The sequence below is a fragment of the Argiope bruennichi genome, chromosome 6 (assembly GCF_947563725.1).
Source record: "Argiope bruennichi chromosome 6, qqArgBrue1.1, whole genome shotgun sequence".
Classification (NCBI taxonomy): domain Eukaryota; kingdom Metazoa; phylum Arthropoda; class Arachnida; order Araneae; family Araneidae; genus Argiope; species Argiope bruennichi.
In genome coordinates, this window is record NC_079156.1 from 111,587,892 (window position 1) to 111,600,072 (window position 12,181).

Sequence of the window (12,181 nt, forward strand, 5' to 3'; positions counted from 1 at the left end):
TTGATTTCTTATGATCATATTTAAGGGCCCACTTAAAGGAATGATTTCAATAAAATAAAATTTTCTTTATTTTGTTAGTTGCTTAATTTATTTTGAATTTTCTTGACAGTATGTATGAATTTGAGTTCTGCTCATTTAATTCCTTACCAATCATAATGTTAAATCAGTTTCAGCTAACAGTTTTCAGATTTTACTGTTTCAGCTGACTGTTATAAGGGTTTTACTGAAATCTTGATTGAAAATGAATTCAACCATTTGATATGTTAGTTTCAATCCTTATAAAATCATTTCCTTTAGAGTAGATTTTTTTAAAAATATTTCCTTCGTTTCCACATCATTTTTGAGATTTTCATGTCTTAGCATTCTGTATCTTTGATTTAAGGGGAAAGCAATTTTTCATTACTTGAAAGAATTATTTTTGGTTGTTTTGGAAAAAAATGTGCCTGTTCATCACCTTTACTTCCTATATCATCTGCCCCAGGATGCTGAGACATTTTTGTGAAGTTGTTCCTACTTTATGATTATATTTTTTATTTTTGATATAAAAAGAATTTTAATGCACCGAAGTTCAAAGGGATCCTTTCCATTCGCTGCAACGGTAAATAGAAAAGCTAAAATCAAAGTACAGAAAACATTAAATTGCATTTAAAACAACCTCAGTTCCAATATCCTATACGATTGTTCAAGTAAATATTCTTTCGAAAAGTTTCAGCTAAATTTTCAATATTTTTGTTGATTTTGAAGTCATACATGATACATACATAAATTAAAAATATGCATCTGTGAAGATTAATTTCATGCAATTTTTAAATAGTTCAAATATATCTTTACAAAAAAAAACTTTATTTTCATATTTATTTGCATTTAGTTTTTCTCCTGAAGAAAATTGGAAACTGAAATTCCTGTGATGATTAATAAAAATAAGATCTGTAATTCCTAACTAGTTTCCAGTACGAGAAGAAACTACTGGTATACAACAGTAATTGTATAGAAGTTGTTTAATTCAAATTATTTTGTAATGTATTATAACTAAAGTTTTGTGTAATATGCCTGGAATTTGATTTACGAGAGTATATCCAAACCATTTCCATTGATTATCTTTACTACATAATTTTTTAAACTTTGACGTTCTACATGTCGATATATCTTTTAGTAATAAGCTTGTTGAATTGCTTTACCCAAATCGACGTATCTTTTACTGATAAGATTGTTAAATTGCTTTACCCAAATTGACGTATCTTTTAGTAATAAGATTGTTAAATTGCTTTACTCTAATCGACGTATCTTTTAGTAATAAGATTGTTAAATTACGTTACCCAAGTCGACGCTTCTTTTAGTAATAAATTTATTGAATTACTGTACTCAAGTCGACGCAGTCACTCATAGGTTGTAGAGATGGGGAAGAATGCAGCAATCAGTAATCAAGAGGTCCTCAGCGTCCAAATATTCCGAACAACACATGATGAGAAGAAACATAAAGTGACATTGTTTCCATTCTCCAGAAACAGGAGGAAAAAGAAAATGCTTGTTTATATATGCATATGTGAAGAAAAAAAATTTTTTTAAACATATTATATACATGAGTATGACAGATAAAAAAAAATTAAGTCCAGTAGGACAAAAATATTACAAACCAGTAATGTAATTATATGTTAAAGGCATACAATGATCTAAATACATAATTTTGTAACTAGGGAATGCAACTATATGATAAATTTGCAATACAGTAATCATCATCGATACAATAAAGTATAAAAATTAATACTCACAGCACTCTATATTACAATTTCTATGTAGAGGACTCAATAACAATTTTTACGCAACAATTTCTCTTTTTAGTATAATAATTTCATAATTTTAAAACCTTTTCAAAAAATAACATTCGAGATAGCTATGATATTCCTCTGCCACTTCTAGTTGTATCACTACTGAGAAGGATAGCTATCCATTTGATACTGAAATTCAGCAAAACTGATTCTGATTTCAAATGCTTGTAAAAGAAAAAAAAATGTCATTACATCATAAATGTTTATTAGTCATTCAGTCATTACTCATTCATTCAAACAAACTCAGGACTCATTATTCATGTCATTAATTCAAAATTTCTGTATAAAATACAAAGAGGTTTTTCTTTAATCACATATAAACATTTTATGTTAATTATTTATATGATAAATAAATCTAATTAGAACTGAAAAATTGTATGCTAAATTTTGTTAGTTCTGTCATAGATCAACTATTTAATTGATTCATTAGAATTAGGTCATAAAATTAACGATTTTGCACATTCATTATTAGAATAGTTTTAAAATTATTCTAAAAGTAAATTAAGAAAGAAGTTGAAATTAAATTTGACTGATAAATGTTTTGAAACTGATTTCTTATGCTTTTTTTCCTTTTCACAGGGGGAGAAAGGTTTCTGGGGCAAACCTGGAAAGAAAGGTGAGAAAGGAGAAAGGGTAAGTAATTTGAAATATTAAATAAATTGATGCTTCATTCAATCATACGTTAAATAATAATAATAATAAACTGTAATTACAAAATAATATTTCCAATCTATAAAATTATTTTGTCATTCATTTGTATTTTCTCAGGGTCATACTGGACTACAAGGTGATAGAGGACCCCAAGGTCCCAGGGTGAGTTAAAAGTTCTATTTTTCCTGGAACATAATTAAATAGCTCAAAAGCCAATGCATTTAAGATTATTTCTTGATTTTTTTAAAGTAGGGAAATAAATAATATTCTTTTTAGTTATTAATGATTTTACTCGCCGATTTTTTCTATCTTTAGATCAGGATGTATTATTAATGCTTTTTATATATTAATTAATAGTTATTAATACATTTAACTATTAATTTTCTCAGTCAGTTCTTGTTTACCTGATTTAATCACTTTAGCTTCTGAACAACTTATTTCACATTTATAAAATAGTGATAAAAGGTTGATTTGACTTTTCTTTTACCAATTTAATATCGATTTTAATTAACAATGATCCACACGTTGCGTCGCCAATACATTTCGCAAAATTGTTTGAAAGGATGATCAGGAATTGTTTAATACATAATTTTTACTTTTTAACAGATCAGTAACTAAGAAAAATGATTTTATCAGAAATTATATTATCATATTTTAAAATTCGCCAATATCCTATTATAATTCTAAGAATTTATTTTTCAGGGCAATCGTGGAGTTCGCGGAAGGCAGGGTAAACCTGGGCCACCTGGAGATAAGGTAATATGACTATGAATATTTTTATGCTTTTAAACTAATCACATAATTTACGAGTTTTTTTAAAATTTCATTGTATTACCATTAATATGGGAATAAATTCTGAAAATGTATGTGTTCAGTAAAACTTTTTTAATAAGAATTTCAGCACACAATTACATTCTTTCAAAGTTGCATTAAAAACTATATTCTGCAGAAATTTTTAGTCTACATATTCTGTATTGTTTTAAATTTGCAATTATGGGCTTTCAGATTTCAAGGAAATTTAAACCAAATTATTTTTGTTAAACAAAATCTTTTGTATTTTCCATATAATATTTTTGTATATGAACAATTTAATTATATCGTTTATTGAAAGAGGATAACTAAACTTTTTGTAAATTCTTGTTTCTAATAAATAGTTCAATACATTATTATACAAATCTATATGAAACATTTTTATTGTCCTCTAAACAGTTGTCTAGAAAAAATTTAGGAATAGTTAAAATTAATCTAAAATGCAGTACAGCTAAGAAATAAGGACTTTAACACCTAAACTAAAAAGAAACGCGCGTCATTATTTTCTGTCATTGTTTCTACAATTTTTAAATGGAAAATTCTTGTACATTGAAGGGAATATTTAGTAGAAAAATTGTCGCCATCACAGTGTTGAAAAAAAATTATTTGTAATTTTATAATAAAACTGCATTTTTTCCTCGAGATAATTTTATTTGTAACGATTGTATGATTATAAACTATAACAAAAGTTTCAGCATGGGAGTTATAATTTTTCTATTTCTAAAATAGAAATTTTTATTGAACCCAAAAGATTACTAATTTTTTCATTATTTATACCATTATTTTTTGCCAAGTTATCATTTTTCAATTGAAATTATTATTCTCAAGCTTAATAAATTTTGATAGGGTAGTACAGGAGAACCAGGCTCACCTGGGCCTCAAGGCGAAAGAGGACCGCAAGGTATTCAAGGACAAAGAGGTTTTGCTGGTCCACCAGGACCACAGGTACATATTTTTTTTCTTTATAATGCAGCACCAATTGTAACTGTTAGTTCAACATTCAATATTGATTATTTAAAAAATGATTGCAGCGAAACATTTTTCTTATTTCATGTTGATATAGTTGGTTTGAGCCTTACAAATATTTTTATTCTAGGGTGCCAGAGGAAAAGATGGAGGACCAGGGATGCCAGGAGAAAGAGGGCCCCCGGTAAGAATTATTCTTTCAAGTTCTATACAATTAAAATTCTGAAAGAATGAAATTAAATGTAGATAGATTATTCCAAATACATTATCTTAAATCCCCCCCCCCTTAAAAAAAGAAATTTTCTTGCAAAAAATAAGGTATTTAACTGACTCATATATTATACATTATATGTATTCCTAAATAAGCAGAAAGAATGTAGCATTCTTGGGTACAGTAATTTCAAATAAATTATAATTCCAAGAATTTTTAAAGTTTTTATGTGTACAAAGAAATCTAAAACATCAGAATATTCAATAATATGCTTTTAGTTACAATTTCTGTTAAAGTTCAGAATTAAATTGAGCGATATAAAATGTATTGCAAAAATGTTGAGATTGTTAAATATCAATATTTTTTTTAATTTCATTTAGGGTGAACCTGGCCCTCCCGGACCACCAGGACCTCCTGGAGTCGTAGGCCCTCAAGTAAGTTAATTCAGTTTCGTGAATCTTACATATTTTAAAAGTGGGATAACTTAGATGCATAAACGTATTTTTAACATAAAAATTTGTTTCATTTTGGTAAATTTGTTTGTATTAATAGGGACCAGCTGGTGAACCTGGGCCTTCTGGAGATATAGGACCAGCAGGTATTCCTGTAAGTTTATCTTTGAAATATTTTTATCCTACAATGTGAATAAGCACCTTTTTCCGCATGTAGGCTGAAGTTCGATACATAATTGAAATATCATGTCTTAATGGCATCAAAATCAATTTAAAACTATATGAGACGAATCTCATCCCCTTCAACATATGGCAGGCTCATCCTTTCATCCACTCTCCTCACAATAGACTTTTAACTTTTGTTAAAAGTCTATTGTGCTAGCCATCATTGTCTGTTCATGAACTACCGGCTAAAAAATTTGCAAATAAAGAAAGGGAAATGAGTTAGTACGAGTTTGAGGCTATTCAAAGATATTTCCGGCTGTTATCTACAGATCAGGGTTGCCACGCCACTGGGAGAACCCGGAAAACTGGAAAAGCACAAGGAATTTGAATCCTCTTCTTACGGTCCGTGCGCGTCCTGAGTCCGGCGCATTTTGTCTTCTTTCTCCTTACTTGTGGTTTTCCGGGGTTCTTTGATGTATGTTCATTTTATCGAGAGTTTGCGGAAAGCTCCGATCGACATTCATAAGCGAGAGTGATCCTACGATGGGTCAGATTACAGATATATGACCATATCTGTAATGGTAACGGGACGTCGGAACGGAGCTTTAGAGGAATGCATGAATAGATGACACGTCAAATGCAAAAACGTCAATGTCCGAAAATAAACCGATTTCAAATTTTTTAATTCAAGCACAATTAAGTAAAGCTGAATTTCTATGGGCATTAAAACTTGTTGTGTCCTCTCTAATGCATTAAATGATATACCTGAAATATTTTTGCATATGTTCACTGAAAGTGAAATAGCTAAAAAAATGTACATCGGGCTGTAGAAAAATGTCTCTTTTTATGTCTCTTTAAAGAACATGAGAGGTATACTCAACTTCATGAAACTGATGACTGAAAAATTTGCAGAAATGGATGCCCAAATACATGAATTTCAAAAATGAATAAATAAATTTAAAAAAAAGCAATCTTGCTTTGTAACGCCTTTTGTTAAGTAATCATTAAATGATTTGTATCATGATAATAAAAATGTTTCATGCTTTATTTCCCCCGAGTCCTTAATTTTGTGTGATTTACAATTAAAGAGCATGACAGGTAATATAACTGCCCCCTTAATATATAAATTTTGTTTTGCTAAATTTTAGATAATGAATAAAGATAAATTCTTTTTCTCTGTATGTAAAGACAAAATTTTTCTTTTAATGTGTTATTATTTAAATGTTAATTTAATAATGTTAAATTGTTGTTTATTTCCCATGCTTCCACTTCATCAGGCTATATTCCATTATAACTAGCACATGAGTGCTATTCGCGCGTTTCCTCGTATCTTGAATATACGTGCAGGGAAAAAACAGGGAATTTATTTTCCGGATTTGAGTGCCCACCCTGACAGATGAGACATATTTTTATTTCTTGCTAAAAAAACTATTTTTATACCTTCTTTACAGTAGAAATAACAGTGAAAAACATTAAAATAACTTAACTCTGAGTTCTTAAATGATGTGATCGTATAAACTTCCTCTAGAATTCATATGTGGAATGTCAAGGAAATATTATGCAGATAAGAGCGGAATTCTGTGCGTTTTTTGCTTTTCCTAATTTTCATTCCCTTAAAAAATTGGGATCCCATTTTCTGAGACTTATTTTTTGCGCCCCCAAGTTCACAGATTGAAAAAAAAATAGAATGAGCAAATGAAGATAAATAAGCGATAAATAAAATCATTTTTAATTAATGATTGGTAGAATTATTAGAAAATAATTAGGCATTAAATACTAGGGCACAAAATGAGGACAGAATTAATAACTCAACTAATCAAAAACAAAGATAAGTAACATAATACAAATTAGGTGGCTCTATGATCTGCTAATAAAATAAATATAAATATTATAATTTTATAATTTGTGGATTTTGATTTATGATTTTAAAATAAAATTTCGAAGTTCTAACAACGTTAAATTAAATGTAGATAAAACCTAATTCAAAAAACCATGTCAATACATATTGATGGATTCGCATTCTCAAAGCTTTCAGGATTCTATTCAAGCTCAAGAGTCATCATTTAATGTATTCCATCTTTGATAAAACATATTTTACATTTAATTAAAATTCTATCTCAATAATATTTACATAATGCCTTTAAAAGTTTCTTATAAAATATAGATCACTTAGCTGTCATCCGTAAAGAAGTGCTGGCTTAAATATAACTCAATGTAACTAGAAATTGAAATATTGGAAAGAGTATAACATTTCTTTTTTTTTTTTGATAATTTTGGTTACAAATACTTTAATATTATTTGAATCATCGAAGAAAGATTAAAAAAAAACTCAAAATTATGAAAATTTCTGAAATTTTTCCAATTTATTTGATTATTGTTCTTTTCAGGGAGTTCCCGGAGAAGCTGGTTTACCAGGACCAGCAGGTAAAGAAGGACCACCGGTAAGTTGTTTCAAGTTCTTGATGATTTCAGAATGTAAGAATATATATTCATTCGAGAAACCTCTCTTCAACCCTCAACCTATCTTTTCAAATGTCAGCATACTCATTTATTTTCTTTTTGCAGGGTCCCCCAGGTCCTGTTGGAGAAAGAGGTCCTCAGGGAGCTGTCGGACCTCCTGGATTTCCCGGAGACAGAGGACATCCCGGACCTCCCGTAAGTAATGAATCTCTCCCAGAAAAATAAAAATATTTTTTTTCTAAATATATGATTACAAAATTTTGTAAATATCAGTAAATAGGAGATTGAATTTGCGACAAATGTTTACTTTTAGCACTGGATTGTTCCCTTTTATAGTTAATATTTTAATATAATTTTTGCATGTCACAAACTGCTTTTCGCCATTGTGATAATGCTTTTTCAGATTATTAAAACAATTTGTAAATAAAATCTGTTTTAAAACGCTTGATAATCGATTTGTACATTTTGTTCCAAACTTGAAGAGATGTCTGATTTCAGAGGTATCTCATATACTACAATTTGAGCTTATTCAAGAGAATGCTGAGCCTGAATTTTAACAGAAAACAAAATACTGATTTCTTCATTTTATGGTTGTTATCGCAGAAATCGACTTGGAACTAGTTCATAATGATATAAGTTTCCAAATATGAATTTTAGAAATTCTCATAAAGTTCTGTTTAAAATTCTTTATAATTGTAATTTTTTCCCTTTAGTTTTAAATTAATGGGACATGCACAAATACTTTATCTTATTTTAATAAACGCAAATTTTTCGTATCATTCCGAATTATGCTGTCCGTATAACATGCATTATTTCTCCCACTTCAAAAGAAATAATTAATAATATTATTTATTTGATATTCAAATAAAATATATTTTATTTTGTATTGTATTGAATAAAAATACATTTTTAGTGAATTTTTCTCTTATGGTGTCTTTTCGTTAGTTAAAATATAAGATGTGATTCACTGCTAATTTTTTCTTTTTCTTTTTCTAGGGTGTTCCAGGATCTAAAGGCGATGTTGGATTACCAGGATCACCTGGATCACCTGTAAGTATTAATTAATACTCATTCATACTTTTTAAAATAATTTAACTGTAAGTATCATTATATCCGAAATTCCATCATAGAATGTAATTTTATAGAATTTCTTTCAAATTTTTATTATGGCTAAACTATAATCCATCAAATATAGCAGATTATTAGAGATAAAATGTATCTAATTTTTAAATGAATTCAATGTATAATATTCAAATGGCATCATTCAAAGACTTGATCGCTTATATTAAGAAAGACTTTATATCTATTTTGTTTTTTATTTCTCATTGCTTTATTTACGGAATAACACAAGAATTTAGTTTAATCCTGCTTTGAAACTACATAAAAAGATTATTTTGGGGGCTTATTTCATAATTTTGAAGAAGAGTTAGATGACAAAGGATAATATTCTATTGTCCGAATTAAAAGGAAATATCACCACACCACCCTATATAATATTACGATATTTTTGTTCTCAATGAATGATTCAACGTGTATCATGCTGTAACAAATGATTAATATTTTATAAAATCAATTCATAAGCTCCATATCCTCTGTTCAGGTCCTACTATCTGATCACTGCGGTTTGCACATTGTAGAAAGCATAACCGTTTTTAAATATTTCTTTCCTTCAGCTATTCAAGCAGTATTCTTTTTTGCAGTTAATCAAGATTCAAAATTTAAAATAACTTACTTGCCAAATATCATATAAATGGGCCCATGGGTTATAATTTTTTCTTTGTAAAATAACTGAAAATTATTCATATAACTAACAATAATTATTCAATAAAAGAAACTAAGAATTTTGATTTTTTGCAAACTTCAACTAGTTTGAATTCATATAATTTGGAAAAAAATTTATGACTTTGCAACTTTTTTACTCATTTCAGGGCGAGAAAGGATCAATGGGATTGCCTGGAGATGCGGGTCCACCAGGAGATAAGGTAAGTTTTTAGATTAATATAACCCGTCTTTCATCTGTTCATTTAAATTTTATGATCTTGACTCAAAATTGTCTTCTTTACAGGGACGAGATGGACCAATAGGACCTGCAGGGCCAGCTGGACCTAAGGGAGATAAAGTATGTTCCTGAAATAATAATCCTTGTATGCATTAATATATTTTTATGTTGATCGAAGTAATGCTTATCATCTGATATTTTCAGGGTGACTCTGGATTACCAGGTCCAATGGGAAGAGATGGTCTACCAGGAAATCGTGTGAGTGTTTATTTAAAGAAAGCATTTTCTCCCCATAATGAACTATTATCATATTGAATCTCTGTTATTTTTATACATAATATTTTCTATTTTATTAGGCTTAATCATTCTATTGCATGCTTTAGGAATTAAATATCTAAAACTATAAGTGTTATCTTAATATTGTAAGACTCAGGTAATACATGGAAAGAATTCTCAATGTTTTGCATTTTAAATTTTAAATAATGCTAATCATGATAAATGACTTTATTAAGTGGACTCGCCGATAACTTTATTTAATTGAAAATAACTTAAAGCTTGAATATTTTTCATCATTTCTACTGCAAACTGTCAAAGGATACTTCATTCTTCAATTCCTAATCAGTTAGTTATAGGCGAGAACACCTCTCTTAGTTTGTATGAATCTCAAATCTCTTTGGTCGTCTGGTTTTTATCTTGCAAAAGTCAGCAGCTTTATTCTCAATTCAGCATTCAATAAATAATTTCTTAGACTATAAATGGGTTTTAATGAAGGAAAAAAGAAATTATCTACTCATTTTCTAGCAGAAAGATGAAGTCTAGATTGCGATAGCATGCGATTTTTAAGGACAGATGCAAGAAAAACATTAAGATTTTAACAGATATATCTTTTGCATGTTTGACTACATAGATAATATTGCGATTGTTAAAATATTGTGTGGATTGCATATATTGCAATAATAGATATTAACATATGTAACGTCAATCAAATATACTCAGCCTCCCTATTGGAAGTTAGGCACAAGGCATATTTATCTTCTGAAAGTATCCCCGGGGGACACCTCGAAATGAGGATGAGATGCTTACGGCATGGTGGTTGGATCCCGCCACCCTGGAGGGTACACAAATAGGTGGGAGATCTGACTCCTTCCATCGATGACGGGATGTACTTCCTTCGGGGACGGTTGTACCGTGGCCGGTGACGGCCTTTAGGACTGAACCACAGTTCCTGCCAGTGTTGCTGTTGCGGCGGTCCAGTCATTCAGCCTTAGGGTTTAAATCCGTGTGCCTTCGTGGCGGGTCGGAGAGTCAGTTGGTTGACTTATCTTCTGAAAGTTTACATATTAGACACTGACAATTTCTAAGGAGAAAAATAAAAGCATGTTTATCATTAGTAAATAAAGATCCGAATGAAATTACATTTTATGTTTACCCGTTTTAACTTTCACAAATGTAAAAAAATATCACACAAGGTTCTTTCAAATCATCTTCTTTATACCAACAAAAATAATAAAACAGATTTTAAAACTTCTAACATCAATTCTTATGTTCATAATACATTAAATTATTCTGTTCTAAAAATGTTAAAATCGTAACAAATATATATTCAAGTTAAATTGCAATTGATATTTCAAATGTTTCTTTTTTATTTCTCCTAGGGTCTACCTGGACCACCAGGGCCCGCAGGACCTGCAGGAGAAGATGGAGATAAGGTATAAAGAAAGCTTTTTTCATGACATGTAGACCCTGCGAAATGCATGGACGAGTAACATTCCGGTTATGTTTTGAAACGATCTTTATAGATTAATAATTTCAATTTTTCTGTAACAATGTTATTGGTTTTCCAAACACTATAAGCGCATCGAAATCCTGACTTTCAGACCGTTGAAATCATTCTTTCTAAGATGAATTTGATGTAGCGCACTCATCGATAGTTTGATACCAAAATTAGAACAATTATCTTCGCAATGAAATACTGTAAAAATAATCAGCACTCTCGGAAATAAAAATTTTCTGAGAGTGCCATTGTTTTGATACCAAATTCTTCATTTTAATGAGATTAAAATGATAATTTTTTTAAATATTAGAACTGGATGTCACACATTTTTAAAGATTATATATCTTTCGAGATTAAATCAGATTTTTAAAGGAATTTACTTGTAAAAGATGACATTATATTTATATGCTTAAAAGTACATTTGAGTTATAACAGCTTAACTTAGCAACTTAAGTGACAAACGGTAATTTCGAAGAATTTTTATACATAGTTATATCACATTAATTTGTTTTGAATTCTTAATTTACTGTTGTTTTTTTTTCAAAATATAGTTTTACGAAATTTAACTTTGTGGTCGACAATAAAAAAAAGAAACTGAAATGCTTTTAACGAGTTTGAGATTTAAAAAAATCGCACGAATCTATAAATCAACGATTCTAATCAATTGAAGATTTTTCTTTTCTCGCATTATTTGCGATTTGATTTATGTAATGTTATCTTAATGCCTAATAAATTTTATATTCACAGAGTAAAAAAATTATTTTTCTCACAACGTCTACGATTTGATTTATTTGATGCTATCTTGATTCTAATAGATTTTATATTCAGAAATGAGTGATAGTTATATTTAAGATATAACTATCATCG

The 12,181-nt window shown here is 29.2% G+C and overlaps 1 protein-coding gene across 1 annotated transcript in view; it reads left to right on the forward strand.

Moving 5' to 3' along the window:
* LOC129971415 (collagen alpha-1(XI) chain-like) overlaps nucleotides 1–12,181 on the forward strand; it is a 126,518-nt gene that overhangs the window by 83,233 nt on the left and 31,104 nt on the right. The window contains exons 28-41 of the mRNA XM_056085168.1: nucleotides 2,406–2,459; nucleotides 2,595–2,639; nucleotides 3,180–3,233; nucleotides 4,134–4,232; nucleotides 4,384–4,437; nucleotides 4,845–4,898; nucleotides 5,017–5,070; nucleotides 7,469–7,522; nucleotides 7,647–7,736; nucleotides 8,538–8,591; nucleotides 9,470–9,523; nucleotides 9,607–9,660; nucleotides 9,745–9,798; nucleotides 11,196–11,249. Coding sequence (XP_055941143.1) covers nucleotides 2,406–2,459; nucleotides 2,595–2,639; nucleotides 3,180–3,233; nucleotides 4,134–4,232; nucleotides 4,384–4,437; nucleotides 4,845–4,898; nucleotides 5,017–5,070; nucleotides 7,469–7,522; nucleotides 7,647–7,736; nucleotides 8,538–8,591; nucleotides 9,470–9,523; nucleotides 9,607–9,660; nucleotides 9,745–9,798; nucleotides 11,196–11,249 — 828 coding nt within the window. The remainder of the gene's footprint in view (nucleotides 1–2,405; nucleotides 2,460–2,594; nucleotides 2,640–3,179; nucleotides 3,234–4,133; nucleotides 4,233–4,383; nucleotides 4,438–4,844; nucleotides 4,899–5,016; nucleotides 5,071–7,468; nucleotides 7,523–7,646; nucleotides 7,737–8,537; nucleotides 8,592–9,469; nucleotides 9,524–9,606; nucleotides 9,661–9,744; nucleotides 9,799–11,195; nucleotides 11,250–12,181) is intronic.